The sequence below is a fragment of the Lampetra fluviatilis genome, chromosome 59 (assembly GCF_964198595.1).
Source record: "Lampetra fluviatilis chromosome 59, kcLamFluv1.1, whole genome shotgun sequence".
In the NCBI taxonomy this organism is placed as follows: domain Eukaryota; kingdom Metazoa; phylum Chordata; class Hyperoartia; order Petromyzontiformes; family Petromyzontidae; genus Lampetra; species Lampetra fluviatilis.
Genome location: NC_136333.1, coordinates 7,865,840 through 7,889,343, shown reverse-complemented (window position 1 = coordinate 7,889,343; position 23,504 = coordinate 7,865,840). Strand labels below are relative to the sequence as shown.

Genomic DNA, 23,504 nt, shown 5'->3' with positions numbered 1-23,504 from the left:
ATACTCACCGCAAATCTAAGACTTTTATAAGCACATCATTTAATAGAGTGTTAATATATATATTCGTACTGCATTTTGTGGTTGCATGACGGTTATGTTGGCCGAGTTGCGTAGCGGTGAGACAGGGTTTGCATCCACGAGAGCTGTTTTTTGGGGTTAGATCGTGTGAATATAAATGTGTCGTTAAACCCGCCACCACCCGACACAGCCAATTAGCGAGGTTTGTCACGTAAACAGAACGTGCCAATTCGTTACTAGTTCAGCACACACACCGGTTGTGTGTTGGAGAGTTAAACTCCAACTACAACGTTTACATCTTCTTAGTTCTTTCGGTAAAGTCACGTAGAAGGGAAATAATAAAATAATAAAAATAAAACATAATAAAATACAATTCTCACGACGTTTCGGCCACAACGCAAGCAGCCGTCCTCAGGTGAAGACCAGGTCTGTCGGGGAGACAGCGTCTGAATGACGCTGCTTGCGTTGTGGCCGAAACGTCGTGAGAATTATTTTATTATGTTTTATTTTTATTATTTTATTATTTCCCTTCTACGTGACTTTACCGAAAGAACTAAGAAGATGAATCCCTGCAGTCACGAAAGCTTTAAATCGAAATACAACGTTTACAATTCGTGTACTGTGGCGTTTCGCCGGTAATTACAACAGCAGCAGCAGCCAGCATCATCAGGCGACAGCCAGATGAGTTGTGGAGAAACCCTCCCCCCTGCTTCGGTCTTAAATAGACGGAGGGGGGTAGATGCGACGTCGTCACTTGTGAGATAATCTGGTGCGAGGACCAGGGTTTGAATCGTCATCGTCATCATCATCAGCAGCAGCAGCATCGACACTTTTGCAATCAACATCATCATCACTTCCATCGATTTAAAGCTTTCGTGACTGCAGGGATTCATATTCTTGGTTCTTTCGGTAAAGTCACGTAGAAGGGAAATAATAAAAATGAAACATAAGATTTGTATTGCTATTATTTCATTAATTCCCTTCTATGTGACTTTACCGAAAGAACCAAGATTATCACTTCCATCGTCACCATCAGCCAAGTAATAATAATCAGCATCATCACTTTCATCATCAGCCAAATAATAACCATCATCTTTTCCATCATCTTTATCTTAAGCATCAGCATAACCATTTCTCTATCACCATCATCAGCATCATCATCATCATCGTCATCGTCGTCGTCATCACTATCACCAGCTGTCGAGGCTATGCCATTCGGTCGCTTTGTAAATTCTTGCCATAGGAAGGTGGAATTTCCACCTACGGGCTCAGCACCTGCAGCAAAGCCGAGCATGAGCCGCCCCGAGGGAGTTCCCTCAGATTTCTAACAGCTCAGCGCAATCTTGATTTGAAGCTTGCGTGACTGCAGGAGGCAGAAATAAAATAAAATAACGTCGTGATTTGGCTTTTATTTAATTTCTAACTACGTGACTTTACCGAAAGAACCAAAGAGTATACCTTGGTATGAAACTGGAGAAAACTGCGGAAGCCGGAGTGACGCGAATAGACTTTCCCCTGGCAGCAGAGCTAGGCATGTGGACTCTACCGCAGATTTCTAATTTTTCTCCAAAACTATTTTTTAAACAGAAGAAATCTGCGGAAACCCGAGTGGCACACACTCGCCCGTGGCAAGCGGAACCAGGCGCGAGTGCGCTCCCAGGGACGTTTACCGCAGATTTCTAAACGTAATACGCCACATCCTCGTGTAACATCCCGTGTGGCTCTTGGCCATAAGATGATCCTATTATGCAGCTATTAGGGTTACGGTGGTTGGCAGCCCTTTGAATTACGCCTTAACGTGTTCCAATCAACGGTGTGTGTTCAAACAATGGGCGAATCGCACCTCAACGCACCTGATCCCATCAGATGTCTCTCCGGAGCTAAGCAGGGATTAGCCTGGCCAGAGGGCAGCTTCGATGGGAGACCAACGGAAGTGTATGTCGACGCGTGTTGTGGCTGCTGCAGGAGCTGCGTTGTCAGTGGATGTCAATGACAATTGTGCAGGGACTCCTCCACTTACGAACATTCGACTTACGAACTTTCGGAGATAAGAACAAACCCTGCGCGTATGTCCAGTTGCCTGTTCGGACCGACAGTCGTAAGTTCAACCGCCACGCAATAGATGGCGGCGGTGGCATCTACATCTGCAGAACGTGAAGAGCCAGTGGCATCTACATCTGCAGAACGTGAAGAATCAGTGGCATCTACATCTGCAGAACGTGAAGAATCAGTGGCATCTACATCTGCAGAACGTGAAGAGCCAGTGGCATCTACATCTGCAGAACGTGAAGAATCAGTGGCATCTACATCTGCAGAACGTGAAGAACCAGTGGCATCTACATCTGCAGAACGTGAAGAACCAGTGGCATCTACATCTGTAGAACGTGAAGAACCAGTGGCATCTACATCTGCAGAACGTGAAGAACCAGTGGCATCTACATCTGTAAAACGTGAAGATCCAGTGGCATCTACATCTGCAGAACGTGAAGAACCAGTGGCATCTACATCTGCAGAACGTGAAGAACCAGTGGCATCTACATCTGTAAAACGTGAAGATCCAGTGGCATCTACATCTGCAGAACGTGAAGAACCAGTGGCATCTACATCTGCAGAACGTGAAGAACCAGTGGCATCTACATCTGCATAACGTGAAGAACCAGTGGCATCTACATCTGCAGGAGATTATACAACTTCTAAAGCCATTCCCCGTGTTTAGTGAACACGCCGTACAACGTGTTTGCAATCGACATGAGTAAATTTGGACTTACGAACAGATCGACTTACGAACAGTACCTCTGGAACCTAACTCGTTTGTAAGTAGAGGAGGTCCTGTATATTCTTGTATTGTACTACGCTGCCAAAGTCTGCATGCTACTCGCCGCCACTACAACCACAGTGACCAGCGTGGTGAAGTATGGCCAGTTAAGCCTCAGTAGTGGAGGGCTTCATCCAGCAGTGGATTGGCCAGAGGGTGTATTCGTACATTTGTAATGTGTGTGTGTGCGTGTGGAGGGATGTGGCACGCTGCGCTACGAATCCGGCGACCCGGGTTCGATTCCCCACTCGCGAACAATTACAGCGAATATCTGAACCGGTCCCGGGCCTCCCCTGGGTCGACTCAGCCTTAAACGAGTACCTGCTGCGGTAGGTGTGGAACAATCAGCAACCGGGGGGAGACAAAGGCGGCCGTGCGTGGTGTTGTCCACCCCCCTTCCTTTCGCGTGTGCCGTGCCAGACCTGCGGAGGTGCTCGCTAACAGCACAAGCACTTGCCCCGGGAGTGTGTTAAAGGCTATAGGGGGAGAGGGGATCTTTGTCTTTGTATGACGCATATATAAATACGTGGCTCTGTGTAACTTGCATGGCCCTGCCTTGTTGTTGGCGGTGTCCACGCGCTCGCATGTACGCACTGCGAACCCAGACCGATGTGCTCACGTCCCAACTATGCAGCCGGATTTCGTTTTTTTCTCCGATGATTTTGTTTATTGTGAAAACCGTGGTTTCGGGAGGCAAGGACTTTTTCGTTGCTGGGAAAGAAAGTATATAAATAAATATGTAACGATCATAATTTTGCACGAAGCTATTTGTTTAACCCGTCAATAAAGGCGCGGCCCCTGCAATTGCCTGCCCACGCCACTGCCGGCGGAAGGGGTCTCCACTGGGGGAGGCAGCTCTACTGTGGTGCCACTCGAGACGATGACTTTGGCCTATTCTTCCATGCGGTGGTCGTCTCGCGGAAACAACCGGCCCCTTCCATGGGAAAGTGGAATTTCCACCGCACAACATTTCCACACGATGAGCCACTTTCGTTGAGCTTATCCAGGCCGCTGCTTCTGAAGAGGAGCTCAATCGTAGCTCAGTGGGCCTTACCTGGTGAAATAAATACAGCGTGCTTCAAAAAAGTGTTAACACTTCTGAGAATTTGCAACAACACCGCGAGAAATGTGGCTCCTCCGAGCTCTGGAGACCACGTGGAGAAGATTCCAGGCCAAGCGTTGACAACGACGGCGAACAAGTTGGGAGACTCTGGAACTTTTTGAAGCTATTAACATCACATTTGTTATCACGTTTGATTTAAAGCTTTCGTGACTGCAGGGATTCATATTATTGGTTCTTTCGGTAAAGTCACGTAGAAGGGAAATAATAAAATAATACAAATATGAAACAAAAATTCTCACGACGTTTCGAGGAATCATCATCAGGTGTGAAATCCACAGCAAGAAAATTTGAAACGTCGTGAGAATTTTTATTGTTTTATATATTTTTTATTTTTTTTATTTCCCTTCTACGTGACTTTACCGAAAGGACCAATCAAATTTGTTATCACGTTACAGTGTAGCATTATCCGTCACTTGTACCATTAAAAACGATAGTCCCATAATGAGTGTTAACATTTTTTTGAAGCACCCTGCATATTTAAAACAAATTCAAAACATGTTGATGCTCGGGGCGAGGAGCTGGACTTCACTCCGACTCCCTCCATGTGCCCCCACACCCCCCTTCTCTGTGTCTCTCCTCTCGCCCTGAGAGTTGCAGAAGAACGGCCCCGCTCTGCTCTGGGGTGCCCCCTCTCGTGGCGTGTGAAGGTTGCCCTGCAGCCGAGGCTCCTCCGAGTCGTTCTGTCAATTCCTCCGGCCGGGGCCGAAACGTCGGACGCCCGCAACCTCCGAGGGGTGAGCCCCCGCCGGCACCTCCGGCTGAGCGAGGTGTCGGGCTACAAACGGTGCGAAAGAAGTTCCACACACGTCCACGAAGCCGCATCGCCGCCCCCACACGGCACGGTGCAAAGGCATCGGTGGAGATAAGATTTTGGGCTCGCAACAATTAGAAGGGGGGGGGGGAAATCCAGCTTGGAAACGTTATAAGTACTGTATACATTTCGATGTAAAGCTTTCGTGACTGCAGGGATTCATCGTCTTGGTTCTTTCGGTAAAGTCACGTAGAAGGGAAATAATAAAATAATAAAAATAAAACATAATAAAATACAATTCTCACGACGTTTCGGCCACAACGCAAGCAGCCGTCCTCAGGTGAAGAACAGGTCTGTCGGAAAGACAGCGTCTGAATTCTTCACCTGAGGAGAAGAACAAGTCTGTCGGAAAGACTGTGTCTGAATTCAGACGCTGTCTTTCCGACAGACCTGTTCTTCACCTGAGGACGGCTGCTCGCGTTGTGGCCGAAACGTCGTGAGAATTATTTTATTATGTTTTATTTTTATTATTTTACTGTATACATGTCTATCTGTATTCAGTTTCATTTATTGGGTATAGCCCTGTGAGCCATTCGGCTCTTGAATCGGGTGCAACCGCAACAAACAAAAACATGAATAAGAAACATCTTAAAGTGACTACGCGCAATATAGAAAAATCCAGGAAAAACACAGCAAAGTCGTATAAAACATTTGTATACGTCGGAGGCAAGAGCTCGTGCGACTTGCGTGCGCTTGCGAGAGAGGAGGGACAAGCTGGAGCTTTGTGTCTCGTCCCAAGAAAACAAAATCTCAATCGACAAACTGGGATCGCATGCTGCCCGCAGGCTGGCACTCTCAATCGTAGGGCCATGTGTTACCCACGTGGGATCTCTCTCTCTCTCGACTTCCCTCCCTCCACTCTCTGCCTCTCCTCCACTCTCACCCCACCCCCCAAATGGGGCCCCAAGTTTGTCGGGGGAAAAAAAACTCCCTTAAAAGGGGCCATACGGCTCAGGAGAGAGAGAGATGAGAGAGCGAGAGAAAGTAGGGAGAGAGGGGGTAGAGAGAGGGGGTAGAGAGACACCGGGAAGGGGTAAGAAGGAGGAGAGCAGAGCGTGACATCTTTCGTGAAATCTTTCATTTAAAAAAGGGGGGGGGGCACATAAAGCAAAGCATTGGGAAAAAAACGAAATGATGGACGAAGCAAAGCGCCGACTACACCGAACATCTTCCTGTTTCCTCTGTTCGTAAACAAAGAGAGAGAAGGGAGAGAGAAGGGAGAGAGAGAGAGAGGAGAGAGAGAGTATGGCGGTTCAGCTTGGCAGCGTTTGAAGAACGCTGCCGCGGTCCGCGCTATTGGCAAGCCAGCCGACTCGCAATCCGTCGTTCTCTTTGCGCGCCGTGGTGGATAGAACATCGCCACGAGGGAGACAAAGGCGGCCGGGCGCGGTGCTGGCCACCCCCCCCCCTACGTGTACCGAGCCGGCTTTCACAGCGCTTGGTGGCCCCCCACCAGCCTGTCGACGGCTACACGAGGGGGGGTTTGTCTTTTGGGGGGCACGCTGCTTGCGCCCGACTGCCCTGGGCCGTCGTGACCCGGCGCTGTGGAGGAAGCAGCAGCAGCAGCGGCGAGGGTTGATGGGTCACCGCTCAGATGGGCTGTGGAACTGCCTTCAATCAATCAAGTCAATCGAGTCTTTATTTCGATAGCGGTATTTCGCGCAAAAGATGCAATTCCAAGTGCTGTACAGGTCGAAGAAAACATCGTTTAAAGACTAAATCGCAAGAACAATGAAACCTTGATGCAGCTAATCTGGCTGTGACGGTCCCACCTGATGACGGAGACTTGTGTTGCCTCCGAAACGTCGTGAATTTTATTTTTATTTTTGTTTTGTTTTATTTTACTTTCATTACTTTTAATGTTTTACCTACGTGACTTTACCGAAAAAACTTGAGAATAACAATGAAAGCACTCTCCATACAAAACGAAATTGCATTATAATAAATTGCTAGCGAATTCATATATAAAAAAACAACACGATAAAAATAACGGTATTGAATAATTGTTTCGTTGCTGCCAGGGTGGCGGAGTGATGGCTGTACAGCGGCACTGCTGACTGGACCTGCAATCCGTAGGGCGCCTGGTTGGTTCGATCTCCCGGCGCGGCAGTGAGAACGGGGCAAGTGCCTTAAACCCCCCCCCGCCCCTATCCACCCGGCAGTATTGAAGGTCCTCACTGCAGTTTGTCTTTCAACAAGAGGCGCTTGCGATGGGTGAGACACGTGGTGTGCAGGGTGGAGGAGGTTGTGAGGATGGGTGGGACACGTGGTGTGCAGTGTGGAGGGGGTGGAGGTTGTGATGATGGGTGGGACATGTGGTGTGCAGGGTGGAGGAGGAGGAGGTTGTGATGATGGGTGGGACACGTGGTGTGCAGGGTGGAGGAGGAGGAGGTTGTGATGATGGGTGGGACACGTGGTGTGCAGGGTGGAGGAAGAGGAGGTTGTGATGATGGGTGGGTCACGTGGTGTGCAGGGTGGTGGAGGTTGTAATGATGGGTGGGACACGTGGTGTGCAGGGTGGAGGAAGAGGAGTTTGTGATGATGGGTGAGACACGTGGTGTGCAGGGTGGAGGAAGAGGAGGTTGTGAGGTTGGGTGGGTCACGTGGTGTGCAGGGTGGTGGAGGTTGTAATGATGGGTGGGACACGTGGTGTGCAGGGTGGAGGAAGAGGAGTTTGTGATGATGGGTGGGACACGTGGTGTGCAGGGTGGAGGAGGTTGTGATGATGGGTGGGACACGTGGTGTGCAGGGAGGAGGAGGTTGTGATGATGGGTGGGTCACGTGGTGTGCATGGTGGAGGAGGAGGAGGCCAGGTCACCGAGACGGGCATTGCAGTGGCACCCAGAGGTTGGAGACCAAGGGGGACAGGATAACCCCAACCATGATGATGGTGGTGTGGTGGTGGTGTAGTTGGTGGTGTGGTGTGGTTGGTGGTGGTGGTCGGTGGTGGTGTGGTGGTGGTGTGGTTGTTGTGTGGTTCGTGATGTTGGTGGTGGTTGTGTGGTTGGTGGTGGTGGTGGTGGTGTGGTTGGTGGTGGTGTGGTTGTGTGGTTGGTGGTGGGGTGGTTGGTGGTTGTGTGGTTGGTGGTGGTGTTGTGGTGGTGTGGTTGGTGGTGGTGGTGGTGGTGAGACGAAGAGTGGACGTCGGAGGATGGCCGTCGACTTGACAACAACTGGCGGGATTTGGCAGCAGAAGGAAAGAAGCGACATCGAAGTGGCGGGAGGCAGGCGACGGGCCACGCGATTGGGCCAGATGTCATCTCCCTCGCCTGGTATGCAGGAGGTCGTGGGTTCGACTCCGACCCTGAGGATGTCCGTGTATTTGGAGTTTGCGTGTCTCTCTCTCCCCGTAGTCGCGTGGTTTTTTCACCAGGTCCTTGGGGGATTTCCCTCGACATTTAGAATCAACATCGCGCGTTTCGAGTGTTTTTTTTAAATTATTTTTTTCTGCGCGACCACTTGTGACCAAGTCGCTTCTGAAATAGAGCCGTAAAGCTCAGTGGGCTTGACTTGGTAAATTATAAAATAAAGAAATTAGTTTGGCGCGTGAGTTGGATTCGAAGCACGTTTTAGCAGGGTGGGCTCTCCCTGCTGCGATCACCACGGACCAGAGGTCGCCAACGGGTTTTGATTCCTTACCCGTACCCGGCCGCACCAGGGTCCCTACCCGTACCCTACCCGAAATGAGTGACAAACGGTTACTCACCATTGACTCACGGCCTACCCGTACCCGGCCGCACCAGGGTCGCAAACGGCTACCCGTACCCGGCCGAGTACAGGTAGCCGGGTATCGGGTAGGGTACGGGTATCGGGTACCCGGTTGCGACCTCTGCCACGGAGTGAACAATGGACTCGGTTTGGTGGTGGCGGTGTTGGTGTTGCTGCTTCTACTGCTGCAGCACAGACAGCCACAAACCCATCACGGGCATCAGTAACAACTGACGGTGCGTGCGTGGCCTCGAAGGAAACATGATAGGCGACGTTTCGAGCAATGCCCCTACTTCATAGCACTTACATTAAGAAAAGGAATTATTACGTGCAGTAACACGGACTGTAATATTTAAGTGCTCTGTAGAAGGTCATTTGGCCGGAACTTTGACGATCATTTTTTTTTATCTTAAGGCTACAGAGTCTAATTTACGAATGTGTTACAGGCATATAAGTGTTTCTTTCATTCGGCTTGCCAGTGAGAAATGTGATGTGTGCTTATGTAAGCAGAACTCTCTTTTCACCAAAACGGGTCATGGTTAAAGCTTGGGCATAATTGCACACACACACGTGCTTACACTAACATGTACTGTACTCGTAAAGACAAAGATCTCCCGTATAGCCTTTAGCAGGCTTTTGGGGCAAGTGCTGTTAGAGAGAACCTATGAAGGCTGGCACGGCACACGAGGGGGTGGGTGGCCAGCACCACGCCCGGCCGCCTTTGTCTTCCTCGTGGCGATGCTTACCAGAGGTATGGACTCGAGTCATGTGACTTGGACTCGAGTCAGACTCGAGTCATGAATTTGATGACTTGCGACTCGACTTGGACTTGCATAACAATGACTTTGTCCCACCTCTGATGCTTACACACCGCACCAGGTACTTATTTGAGGCCGAGTCGATCTAAGGGAGGGGCGATGCCCAGGACCGGTTCAGATAATCGTCACCGGTGTTTGCCGTGAGCTGACATTTAAATCGGGTCGCCAGGTTCGTAGCGCAGCGCGCTAACCGCTACACTACCGCTCCCCATACAAAGACAAAGATCCCCCGTATAGCCTTTACAGACTTTAGGGACAAGTGCTGTTAGCGAGCTCCCCATACACACACGGACACACAGACACACTGACACACAGACCCACGCTTCCACAAAGGCAAGGTCAGAACAATTGCAACGTCGTTCTGCAGGAAGGAAGGGCGAGGCAGATTGGACGTTTTGGGGGGGGGGGGGTTGACTTCAAGGTCACTTTCGGGATGTGACCGGGCACGCAAAGTCTCCCCAAATAGCCCCACAGCGACACGATAGGGGCAGGGGTTGAGGGAGGGGGAAAGTGCTGTTAGCGAGCACCTATTAAGGTGCGCACGGTGGCTGACACCACCACCATGGACCCGTCGCCTTTGTATCTCCATTGATGACGTTCACACAATGCACCGGGTGCTGAGCGCAGGCACTCAAAGCGCCAAAGAGGTCAGCGACAAACAGCACGGATACAATTTTGACATTTGATGAAAACAAACGTGTATCCAAAGTGGTTGTTGTAAAAGATGATGGGAGGGAAATCGGGCATTCCAAAGCGGAGCAGAGCGAGGGGAGAGAGCAGAAGGAGACAGAGTGACCTGCGGTGTGGTGAGTGGGTGGGTGAGTGCACAGGTGAGTAGGGGAGTGAGTGAATAAATGAATGTGTGGGTGATTGGTTGGGTGAGTGGGGCGAGGGGTGAATGAACAGGTGAGTGAGGAGGTGAGCTAATGAGTGGGTGGGTCGAGTGAGTGAATGCTCAGGTGAGTGGGTGAGTGGATGAGTGGGTGAGTGAATGAATAGGTCAGTGGGTGAGTGAGAGTTAATGAATGGGTGGGTGAGTGGGTGAGGAAAGAGAGTGAATGAACAGGTGAGTGAGGAGGTGACGCTCCACACGGTCACCACCACCACCACCAGCACCACCACCACCACTCTGCAGCCCTCTCGGCCTCCTCGTTCACGGGGAGGGCCCCCGGTCACGTGCTCGGGCCCCTGGAGGCCCTGGGCCAACAACGCCAGCTGTCTCCAGCCCCCCCTCCCTTACTCCCTTACTCCCCCACAACAAAGACAAAGACACACACACACCCTCACCCCCCCGTATAGCCTCGACATACTTTTGGGGCAAGGGTTGTTAGGGAGTAGCAGCACCTGTAAAGGCTGGGACTGTGGCACACGGAAGGAGCGGGTGGGTGGGTGGTCAGCACCACGCCCGGCCGCCTTTGTCTCCCCTAGCGGATTTTTTTTTAATGTTGTTTTACTTTACACAGCACCCGGTATTCATTTGAGGCCAAGTTGACCTAGGGGGGGGGGTTGGGGGTTGTCAAGAGAATCGTCGCTGGTGTTGCTCGAGTCGACGACTCCGACTCTCGCTCCCCCACAACATCGCCCCCCACCCCCGCGATGACGACCCCCCCCACCCCCCCGGTCAACGCCCAGCATCCCCGCTGGGTCTCAGCGGCTCAGCGATGCCCTCTCCTGCCACTGCACGGAAACTGCAATCCACGCGGATCGCTTTAGGAACAGCGGCGCGTTGAGTTTGTTGTTGGCGTGGTTGTTGTGCCTCGTTGTTGGGGGCAATTCGCTCATCACAATCGCGGTCGTTCCCGTCAACCGTGATCGCCAACCGCACTCCTGCAATCTTAATTTTAGAACTTTCGTGACTGCAGGAATTATTATTTGGTTCTTTCGGTTAAGTCACGTCTAAAGATAAAATAATAAATTAAATTAAATAATAGAATACGACGTTTCGATTGCAACACAAGCAATCATCATCAGGTATAATGAAATAGCGACATAAAATCTAACCAGAAAACTATAGACAGACATATTAGCAGACAGATATCACCAAGATACATAGCGGGAGCAACACAGGTAACAGAGAGGGGTGATCGTCTCTGTGTGGTGGCCTTAAATAGACAGAGGGGGGGGGCGGAGGCAGAGAGAAGGAAGGGGGGTTAGAGAAAAAATTAGCATATCAATGAGTGGTCAACAGACGTGGTGCTGCACGGCAAGCAAGCCTGAAAATCAGGAGGACACACTAAAATTAAATAACCTAGTAAAATATCGAAATGTAATGTAATACAACACAGAGGGTCGGTCAACACACAATTAACGCATAGTCTGGTTGATAATAATTCCTGCAGTCACGAAAGTTCTAAAATTAAGATTGAACCACTTCTACGGGGAAGTTTTAAGCTTATCTTTTTTCTCTCTCTCTGGCGACTTGTTTTCTCTGCCTGTGTCCTCTTTAGAATGTTCACACTTAAATTCTAACTTAGCAATCTTTGAAATACGTAATCAACCAGGCTATGCGTTAATTGTGTTGACCGACCCTCTGTGTTGTATTACACTACATTTCGATATTTTACTAGGTTATTTAATTTTAGTGTGTCCTCCTGATTTTCAGGCTTACTTGCCGTGCAGCACCACGTCTGTTGACCACTCATTGATATGCTAATTTTTTCTCTAACCCCCCTTCCTTCTCTCTGCCTCCGCCCCCCCCTCTGTCTATTTAAGGCCACCACACAGAGACGATCACCCCTCTCTGTTACCTGTGTTGCTCCCGCTATGTATCTTGATGATATCTGTCTGCTAATATGTCTGTCTATAGTTTTCTGGTTAGATTTTATGTCGCTATTTCATTATACCTGATGATGATTGCTTGTGTTGCAATCGAAACGTCGTATTCTATTATTTAATTTATTTTTTTATCTTTAGACGCACTCCTGCAGTTGATCAAAGTTGAGCAGCACTTGACGACAAAGCCAAACCCTGTTGAGAATAATGATATTATTATGAATGCCACTCGTAACGCGCCAGATGTTGCAGACAAAGTCGACAACTCAGAGGCTTGGAGCAAATCTCAGGGCTGCTCGAAAGCCCCGAGCCAGACACACACAGAGAGAGGTCTGGAGATGGTTCTTCAAAGCCGGAGTGTATTTGACGTTGTGCATGTTTAGTGTCTCAAGGGAGGCTGAACCCATTGCAGATCCCACAACAATGCGTACTCTAAACTATTCTTTACTGGTAAGAACCTCCTGGTTCCACCAGCCCACAGGGGATTATTGTGTCCGTCGTGCAGGGAGGGTGGGGAGGGGCTGGGTGGGGAGGGGCGAGGGGCTGGTCACCCCGTGGTGCCCTTATAAAACTCAACGTTTAACCTACTCACGCCGGCTTGTGCCCGCCCTCACAGTCGGGCATATTTGCGGAATACACCACGCCGCCGTTGACCCTGGCCATTGACCGAGCAACCCAACGTTCCTACCAGCTCCCTCCGCAGGAATGTGTTTTATACCAGGTAAGGGCCACTTAGCTCTGTCGCTTTTATTCAGAAGCGACCTTGCTATCACATCTGATAGCTCAACGGAAGGCGTCTTATCATCAGGTGCAAATTTGATGTCAGCCAAATATTCTAAAACGCATGTTTCTAAATATGCGAGAGAAAAACCGGAGGACCCGGGAGGAGAAAAATCCACGCGATCATCGGACCATGTGGAGAGGGACACGCAAACGCCAAATATACAACAGGTTCGGATCGAACTCACGATCTCCTGTGTACCAGGCGAGGTATTAAACATCGCAGCGCTCATTCTCATTTTGTTCAACCCTGCTGGAATGACGATGGGTGAAGTTGACCCTACAACGAGCGCTGGAGGAGTTGTGACCACCTTCCAATTGACGAGCCAAGTGGGGAAAGGAAGGGGAGAAATCGCGAATAAAAAATACAAACAAACATCGTCTAAAGTGTTTAAGTTTATTTCTTATTCACGTTAAGCTGCGAGGCCAAATCATCTAAATCTCCCGCAAAGTCAACATCTTCATTTTAAATGCAAAAAATAATTCATTCGTACAGATTAACATATGCAAACAGCAGTTTCGCAGACCAATATGTACAAAATTACCCATCCACTTGGTCACAAAGTATATTCTTTTCACGTTTCTTAAATATATAGCTTGCATTAAATGTTTGTAGTTCACTCAATAGTTTTTTGGACCTCAAAAATCAACTTAGAGCAATCAAAGCTACATTCCCATTCAAACCGCACCACGAGTGGGGTGGAGGGGGGGGGTGGTGCTTTGGGTATCCAAAACGAACCGAACGTCGCTCTCCCGGGAGAACGGAGACCGTCAGTGCGAGGAGGAACAACAACAAGCAGGCGGATCTTTGACGAACGCGAGACGAGCGACAAGTCCCGATCGCCCCCCCCCTCGTTTCTTGCCCATCAGGCAACGGCGGAGCAAATGCCAAAATGTCCAAATAGTCCATATAGCTCATGGGTCCATATTAGCCCATGGGTCCAAATTATCCAAGGGTCCATATTAGCCCATGGGTCCCATATAGCTCATGGGTTCATATTAGCCAATGGGTCAAAAAAGTCTATGGGCCTAAATTGTCCATGGGGGTTCAAGGGTCCATATATCGTCCGTGGGGCTCTCCTCCACCCGTCGAAGGCAGCAGCATCAGCAACAACTTTCAGGGTGTTGTCGTTTTTTGTTTACTACTTTACAAGGCCAATGCGAGCGACTTGCGCGATAAGTGGGTATCGGCGTCACGCTCCGTTAAAATCGGCCATGAAGACAAATTGGCAACCCGCCGAAGTGGAACGTCTGGGGTCTGGGGGGGGACGGCTCATGGATGAGATTTGGTCACAAGGCAAAGCGGGGAGAGGGGAGGGCAGGGGCAGTAGCAGAGGCGGAGGCGGGATTTCGCGGGCACGCGCTGCAGGATTGGAGAATGTTGCAGGAGCCTAATAAACAGCACTACTTGTCTCACCAAAAAAAAAGTCTGGAATCTGCAAAGCTAACCTTGGAAAAACCAGCGGGGCATTTCTGTACCGCGCAGGCTGCGGCATGGACACCGTGCAAGAGGAGTTTAGAATTGTGGATATGCGCGTCGGTGTAACGACAGCACCACGTTTGGGGGAGGGAGGGTGACGATACACACGGCGTGGAGACGCTTTGCCGACTAAACAAAAACCACGCGAATTACACAACTGCGAAAACAAATGCCTTACTAATAATGCCGCATTCACGAACTCAGGCGTGGATAGGGAGCCATCTGCATTCTGGCCTTGGTGGTTTTGATTTGGAGTCCACCGTCTAAAAATGTGGGAACCACCTGCATTTAAAAACGAGCTTAAATTTTACCTTCATCCAAAGCATTCGCATTAAGTTACTAGGACCTATCACAGAACTTTCGGAAGCTTACACTCCGGTAATAACGAGCAAGGCTTGTTGGGGACAGGGGGGTGGGGGTGAAACATTTACGAATGACATCTCATCATCATCATCATCACCACATCGCCGACTGCCACAGCACCATCCCCTTTCCAGCTATAAAATTCCTAAAAGTGCCGGCAGCGTCCGAAAAAGACAAAAAACACCCATCCCATCTTCAGCAAACAAATTCAGACGCCGGTCAGTGCCGCGGCTGGGCGCGTTGTTTCTCGTCGTCGTCGTCACGGATGGACGGACACGCTGGCAAAAGCGAGGAGCCACGGATTTAGCATCAACGTCGCCCCCCCCCCCACGCCATCGCGAGTGTTTCTCAGGCGCCACGTAGTCGCCAGCGTGCCCCCCCCCCCCCCACTGGCCGGAGCCACAGTGCCCCCCCACCCACCCCAATTCACCCAAGCGTCACGCGAGATTTTGGCATCGGTGGAATTAAAAACACAAAACCCAAAATCTATTTTAGTTACCCCCCCCCCCAATCCTCCCCACCACCCCGCCCTTCACCCGGCACGATTCAAAGATTGTCCATAGGATTTTAAAAACAACATCAACATCTGGTTCAGGACTTTTGAAACGATCCAAGCAAGCAGCGCGGTGCGGGCTGCGTGAAGAACGACGACATTCTTTAGGGCACTCGTCGGTGAAGCTGCTGCATAGCGTGGGAGGAGAGGTCGCAGAGGCTTTCGGTTCCGTGACCATGACCCCTACACCACCCCCACCACCACCCCACCTACCCCCCCCCACTCAGGATTGTTACACGGTGTGTATGCTCAGATTGCCTGTGCAGGATTTCAGCATGTGCCGGTGAGCTTTAGGTTTTTGTTTGGTTACGATTGCTTTCATTGTTTTCATGTTTGATACAAAAAAAGGATTCCAAATTAAGAGGGCAGTAATGAGTGTGGTGTCAGCATGGAAGTTAACGGTGAACGTGGTGGAGTTTATAAAAACATGTATCGATTTCACGACCGATATTATCCACAAGGACGATTTTGGGGTTAGATCGCGTAAATCTGAATGTGTCGTTAAACCCGACACAGCCCAATTAGTAAGCAGTCAGATAAAACAAAACGTGTCAATCCATTACTAGTTCAGCCCACCGGCGGTGTGTTGGAGAGTGAACTCACAACATTGCTGTACTAGTAACGAATTTCCATGTTTTGTTTACGTGAGAAACCTTACTAATTGGCTGTTACGGCTACGGCTGCTGCCACCACCCCCCCACCCCACACGTGTGTCCCATCGCAGGTATGTTTAACTTCCTTTGCACCGTACGTAGGCCAACCGTGCTAAAAAATATCGGAGGTGTGCGGGAAGGTCAAACGGAGCACGCAAAAATCAGCGAGGAAAGAAATTAACTCTCAATGCAGTATCGTGGCGTCGTGTTTCGCAGTGCAGTTTACAGCATAGTGTATAGTAGTCGTCTGTGTGAATAACTCATTTAGCATCGCATAGAGCCAACCGCGCGAAATCGGAGGTGCGGGGAGAAAGACGGCAAACTAAAACACAAGGCCGTGCTAACGTAATTGCGTTCTCAATGTTGTACAGTGGTGCAAAGTAGTGTGTATGTAGAACTTCTTTCACACCGTACGTAGGCCAACCGGTGCTAAATCGCGAGGTGCGTGGCAAGGACAAAACCAAACCCAAAAAGGAGTGCTCAAGAACGGAGCCGCGATAACCCACGGAGCCAGAGGAGCAGCAGCAAGACGACGTCCGAATGAACCCACGGCAGAGAGGATCAGGGGGCGAACGTCGCGGGAACGTCGCGTGAACGTCGTGCCAAGACCACCCCCCCCCCCACGTCACCCGCAAAGACGGTCGCGTCGCTGGCGCGTCTCGGCTCGTGCAGTGGGGAAACAAGAAACCAGCAGCTCGGCACGGTTGTTGCAGTGGGAAAAGCAAGCGGGTATCAGAGAGCGCCGATTAAGACCAGGAAGGCAAGCACACACGCACGACCCCCCCCCCCCCCCGACCTACTGTCGTGACCACAGCACCACCACCACAGCACCACCACCACAGCACCAAGGGACGACTCATTTAAAGGCAGAGTCGGCCGAGGGGAGAGGTTCAGATTCGCAAATTGAAGCGAGTCAGGATCAGGCGTCAGCGAGGGGCAGTGAGTGAACGCTTAGCGCATCATAAAGGCAGAGGTTCCCCGTACAGCCTTCGTGGAGTCTTGGGGCAAGTGCCACCACACACGCGCACAAAAGACAAAGATCCCTCGTATTGCCTTAACAGAATGTTGGGGCAAGGGCTGTTAGCGAGCATCTACGAAGGCCGCTGCACGGCCGGCTGCCTTTGTCTTCCCTGTGACGATGTTTACTACACACCGCACCAGGTACTCATTTGAGGCCGAGTCGACCTAGGGGAGGCCCAGGACCGGTTCAGATAATCGTCACTGGTGTTGGCCGTGAGCGGGAATCGAACTCGAGTCGCCGGGGTTTGCAGCGCGCTAACCGCTACACCACCGCTCCCCACACACACGCGCATAAACACACGGGCACACGCGCACGTGTTTGCATTGTAGGCTAGCCCAGGTTGTGTGAATATTGACCGTAAGCTTTCATTATATGCCGTTGAGCCATCAGTAGTACATTTTTAAAAAAGAACCTTAACACAGCACCACAACTGTGCGCGTTTAAGTGTTACATTAACGTTAAACATAAAACGTGTTTATGCCTAATAAATGAAACAGAAAAACTGAAAAACATACCGCACGACAAAACACGTAAATACAGACGCGCATTATATCATCTCCGTGTGTGTACACATACGCGCGTGCCGGGTAAATGGGAACTGTCATAGGGATGTGGAATTTCCACCACTGGCTCTGGCAGGGCTGCCGACTGCAGAGGAGGGCACGGAGGGGGGGGTGTCTCTTGCTTGTTTGAGCAGCGATACTTTGGGGAGGTGAGCGTGTGTGTCTGCATGTGTCGAAACAGTACAAACAAAACACACAGCATCTAGAATTAGGTGCACGCCGCACTGGTGGCAGATGGAGGAGGCTCTGTTAGCGAGATAACTCAAACGCTGGCTGGACCGTATTTGAAAGAGCTGGGCGTACCCACACACTTTGCGAGATGTTAACTACCTCGCCTGGTCTACAGGAGTTCGTGGGCTCGATCCCAACCCCGTTAGATTTGTTTGCGCGTCTCCCCGTCGGTGGCGTGGATCTTTCTCTCCGGGTTCTCCGGTCCCCTCCTCCTTCCAAATTTTAGAAACACGCTTTCAGAGTATTTGGCTGCTCGTATAAATCCCCGCGTGATGGACAAGCCACTTCGTCCAGCTATCATTTGTGACAGCCAGATGGCTTCTGAAAACGAGCTACACACACCTCAGGGTGGGCCTTAGCTGGTAAAATAAAAATATAAGTTTAGTTTAGTTTTTACCCCACTGCTACACGCGGCCTTGCCCATCGGCTAACTGCAGCAAATTTCCATTCGCAACTACTGCTGGGTGGACCAGAGGTGGTGGTGACATCTACATCTGCAGAACGTGAAGCACCAGTGGCATTTACATCTGCAGAACGTGAAGAACCAGTGGCATCTACATCTACAGAACGTGAAGAGCCAGTGGCATCGACAGCTGCAGAAGATGAAAAACCAGTGGCATCTACATCTGCAGAGCGTGAAGAACCAGTGGCATTTACATCTGCAGAACGTGAAGAACCGGTGGCATCTACATCTGCAGAACGCGAAGAACCAGTGGCATTGACAGCTGCAGAACGCGAAGAATCAGTGGCATCTACATCTGCAGAACGCGAAGAATCAGTGGCATCTACATCTGCAGAACCAGTGGCATCGACAGCTGCAGAAGATGAAAAACCAGTGGCATCTGCAGAGCGTGAAGAACCAGTGGCATCTACATCTGTAGAACATGAAGAACCGGTGGCATCTACATCTACAGAACGTGAAGAACCAGTGGCATCTCCATCTGCAGGAGGTTATACGACTGTTAAAGCCATTCCGTATTTAGTGTGCACGCCCTACAACATGTAGGGCGTGCACACTGGTAAACAAATCGACTTACGAACAGACCTCTGGAACCCAACGTGTTCATAAGTAGGGGAGTCCCTGTACATGCGGTGTTGTAGTATCAACATGTTGCGTCTAAGATAAAGACACCGATCCCCCACGTGTAGCCTTGACAGACCAGAGGCAGAAGTGCTCTTTGGGAGCACCTATGAAGGCCGGCACGGCACACGAGGGAGTGGGTGGCCAGCATCGCACCTGACCGCCTTTGTCTCCGCAGTGGCGATGTTGACACACCGCACCAGGTGCTCATTTGGGGGTGGAGTCGACCTAGGGGAGGCCCAGGACCGGTTCAGATAATCGTCACCGGTGTTGGTGGCCGTGAGCCGGATTGGGAACGCGGGTCGTCGGGTTCGCAGCGCAGCGGCGCTAACCGCTTCACCACCGCTGCACCCGCAACGCTGTGCACACGTGCGTGTACGCGCACACCTACGGCCTGTTTCTGAAAATCGGCTACGTGTACATAATGTACACGCACACCAGGGTTTGCGTAAATATTCGTGTATGCGAAAACCACAAGCGGCGAGACGTTTAAAATGTTCGATAACACTTGCAATTAAAACGTAGGACTGTGAATGTAAAGCAACCAAGAATTTGGATCATGTGTTGTAAAAAGGACTTTCAAAATTTTTTTTGCATTCTTTTACCCTAAGCAACAGCAGCAGCAATGTTTCGTACATCTATTTACACACACACACACGCACCCGTTTTATATACAGACACTTAAGACTATGCTGTCCTTTGCTGGATATGTATGTATACAGTACTTTCACACGCACATTTTTTCAACGGAACTACACAGATTTACACAACGGAAGCGTAAAGCTTGTACACAGCTTGCCAGGGCAAAGTGTTGTTGTTTGCAAGCACCTATTAAGGCGACCCATCACAGCGCTACGCTCTGCAACCTCTGTCTCTCCAGTGTTGGATATTTAGTTTCACACACCACGCAAAACAGGGAGGGTGGGGGGGGTCAGACACCACCGCAGTGCGCTAACCCGCTGTGCCACCGCTCCTCACACAGTGCTGATGTAACGGCACACACCATATAGGTAATATTACACGACACACTGGCTGTGTGTGTATTACAGAAGTAGTGCACACACACACACGCACACACGTACTTAATGCATAGTGTAGATGGGCAGACACACACATATAGGTACATTTACAACATGTAGCATACAGAAAACACTATACAGTATAAATACACACCATTTCAGCAACATTATAGGCACATGTATTTAAAATAGATGCACTTTATATCTGCACGTGAACATGATGTTACACGTATACAAAACATATACAAGACCAAATATATACAAATAGAGACAAAGATCTCCTCCCCGTATAGCCTTCAACTGACTATTCGGGCAAGTGCTGTTAGCGAGTAGCAGCACCTGTGAAGGCGGCGGGGGCACGGCACACGAGGGGGTGGGTGGCCAGCACCACGCCCGGCCGCCTTTGTCTCCTCGGCGGCGGTTTACACACCGCACCGGGTACTCATTTGAGGCCGAGTCGACATAGGGGAGGCCCAGGAACGGTTCAGATCATCCATCACCTGGTGTTGGCCGCGATCGGGACTCGAACCTTTGGTCACCGGGTTCGTAGCGGCGCTAACCGCTGCACTACCGCTCCCGACACACACACATAGTGTACACTGGCACACGCACATACACACACACACCAGTGCACACTGGCAAACACCACTCTACAGGTTCGAAACAGCAGTCAAAATAAAGACATGTGCATATACCATCCCATCATACACGGTAGAGTAGACTTGCAGCGTGTGGATGCGCGCGTACGCAGTGATGCCGGCGTATACGCACACGATAAACCTCAACATCCACAGGTGCAGCACGCTGGAGGCCAACCATTAGCCGGTGATAATTAGCTAAACAGTGTTAACAATTACGAATATAGCCACTTGCAAACCCGGTGTTTAAGAGGTTTTCCCAGCGAACCACGTGCAGACCGTCCAAAAAAAAAAACTTGCAATTTTCTTGGCACCCGTGACAATATTTGCCAGCGGCAAACACAACGAGGGCGTAGTGTGGTGTCGACGGACCTTGGAGATGGGCCACACGTACCCACCACAAAAAAAACCATTAAAGAAAAAACATTTTCCAAATATTGGGGAGCCCAACTATGAAGTTCGCACAAAAAATGGGCCACGGGACACAAAAATAACAAAACATTGATGCTGCCAAAACTTTCCAAAAAAAAACCGCGTGAACCGAATTAACGACGAACGAAAACTAAAAGATAGCTGCAGAAACACAAAGACCGGAATTGTCTTAAGGACAAACGAGGAATTTGCACTCCGAGCACAGCTGCATCATGAAGACGAAAACAACCAGGAAGAAAGAAAAATAATAATGCAACGTGCACAGCTGCGCAACCCTCGCGCGCGCGCGCCATCTCGTGTCGTGCCGCTCACGTGACGAAACAACGTTATTTAGAGACATCGACCTGAACGGCACGCGGCAGACGACACAAAGAAATGCACGGGAGAGCGAGAGAGAGAGAGCACGTGACTGGAACAAGACGGAAGCTACCAACGACAAAAACTAAAAACGGTCGCACGGCCGCGCTTCGTCCCAACGACTAAACGAAACGGGCTGCACGCAAACACCCAATTCTGACGAGCAACAACCACAACAAAATGACGAGTTAAAAAAATGAATCTCCGCCTAAAAACGAAAAACTGCAAACGCGGAATCAAAAACGTGCACACGCAACGGAAATCTAAATTTGGTGAGGTCACAAACAAATCCTTAGACGACACAATAAACCTCAAACAAAGACAAACAACCACCCCAACAAGACAAAGCACACTAAAACACACACACACAAACAGCTGCACCGCAACAACAACGGCCAACTGAAATCTGCCCACGAGATTTATAAAACGGCGCTAGAGATGTATTTTACGCACGGCCAATAAACACAACGGCCGCCATCTTCCACGGCTCCCCGTCAGGTCGGGTTGCCACCTCGGGGTGGGGCGTGGGTGGGACAGGTGTGGGGTGGGTAGATAAATAGCCTCGCAACAATACCGCAAGTGGGAGGGGGTGGGAGGGGGGGGAAGAGATAAAACGTGAACGCATCGAGCGGCGGATCGCGTGGTCATTTTCACGGCCGACAAACATCGCGACGCGAGATGTTTTGCGTCCTCGGGCGTTTATCAGCATCAGCAGCAGTAGCAGCGAAACAACGACTCAAGCGGAGACGGGGAACGTCACCGGCGAAGGACGCAGCTTCGCCAGGAGCGAGATCGGCCACAGTCACAACGACAGAGACGCACACGGAGAGTGCGACCCCGGGAACAGTAACCAGGACGAAAGGCGGCAGCGGCGGCGTCGTCAGCCCTGGATGAAGGCCCGCGTCTCGCTGTGCAGCTCCGCGTCGCTGTCCTCGTCCATGAAGCCCTCGTCGGGCGCCTTGGCGCTCAGCTCCTCGTACGACACGGCCATTCCCCCTCCTCCTCCGCTCTCGCCGACGTCCCCGCAGCAGCAGGAACCGCCGCCGCCGCCGCCGCCTCCGCCGCCGCCACCTCCGGCCGAGGTGAACCACACGGTCCTCAGGGCGCGGGCACCGGCACCGCACTCGCCGGAGCGCAGCTGCAGGACGGCGAAGAGGACGGCGAAGAGGGCGACGGCGGCGACGCAGGCGACCGCGGCGGTGCGCCGCAAGTCCACCAGCGGCGGCGCCGTCGCCTCGGGGGACGCGCCGCCGTCGTCGCCGGACGACGAGAGGGAGAGCGGAGGGGACGCACGGCCGACCTGCGGCTGCGGGACGCAGCGCGACGCGACGAGGCGCGAGTGGGGAGCGCACGAGAGGCACGCGGCCGGGCCGGTCCCCCAGCACGACACGCACGACGCGTCGCACTCCTCGCACAGCGACGGCGATGAAGACGATGGCGGCGCTCCAGCCGCTGCTAACCGCGGTGGTGGAGGTGACGACGACGACGACGACGGTCCACCGCGGCTGGGTGGAAAATGCTGCTGCCAGTCGTCTCGCTTCCACTGCTGCTCCGTCACCCGATGCTCCTCCGAATCCTCCGGCCTCCACTGCCGCTCCCGCAGCCACCGCCTCCTCCTCGCCCCCCCGGGCTGCTGCTCCGGCTCCCTGGCGAAGGTGCCGTTGGGACAGCGCTGCACGCAGGCGTGGCCCAACAGCAGGAAGGGCGCCCTACACTCTGCCAGACAACAGCGGCGGCGCGGCGCACGACAGCAGCAGCAAGGCGCGCGCCACCACCACCGCCACCAACACTGTCAGCCGACGTGCGTCAGCACCGCTCCAGCAACTTTCCCCGGCGTTTTCCCTACGGGATGTCGGCGCCAGCTCAAATTGGGCACGGGCGTCTTCTGGGAGGATTGGCGGGGTGGGCGGGCTCCCGCAAGTGGGAGGCGGAGGGGATGAGTTGGTGAGCGAGTGGATGGGGGTGGCGATGATGCGGACGCGATGGAGTGGACGGGTGGGCGGGTGGATGGGTGGTAATGAGTAGGTGAGTGGATGGGCGAGTGGTAATGAGGAGTTGGTGAGTGGATGGGCGAGTGGATGGGTGGGTAAGCAGGCGAGTGGGTCAGTGAGCGGGTACGGATGAGCGTGTGCGGTGCAGACGAGAGGGCGAGTGGATGGGCGAGCGAGCGGGTGGGGGGAGGGACAATGGGTGGTTGACCAGCAGGCTAGTGGTTGGCACAGCCAAGCGCGTGGTAGGTGAGTGGGGGGGGTAAAAACACTCGGGGAG

General features: G+C 51.6%; 1 protein-coding gene across 1 annotated transcript in view; it reads right to left on the bottom strand.

The window, feature by feature from the left end:
* Positions 1 to 15,182: 15,182 nt before the first annotated feature.
* The window catches only part of LOC144950862 (furin-like), a 36,946-nt gene continuing 28,624 nt past the window's right edge, over positions 15,183 to 23,504 (bottom strand). The window contains exon 16 of the mRNA XM_078881008.1: positions 15,183 to 22,952. Within this exon, the coding sequence (XP_078737134.1) occupies positions 22,117 to 22,952 (836 nt within the window). The 3' untranslated portion in view covers positions 15,183 to 22,116. The remainder of the gene's footprint in view (positions 22,953 to 23,504) is intronic.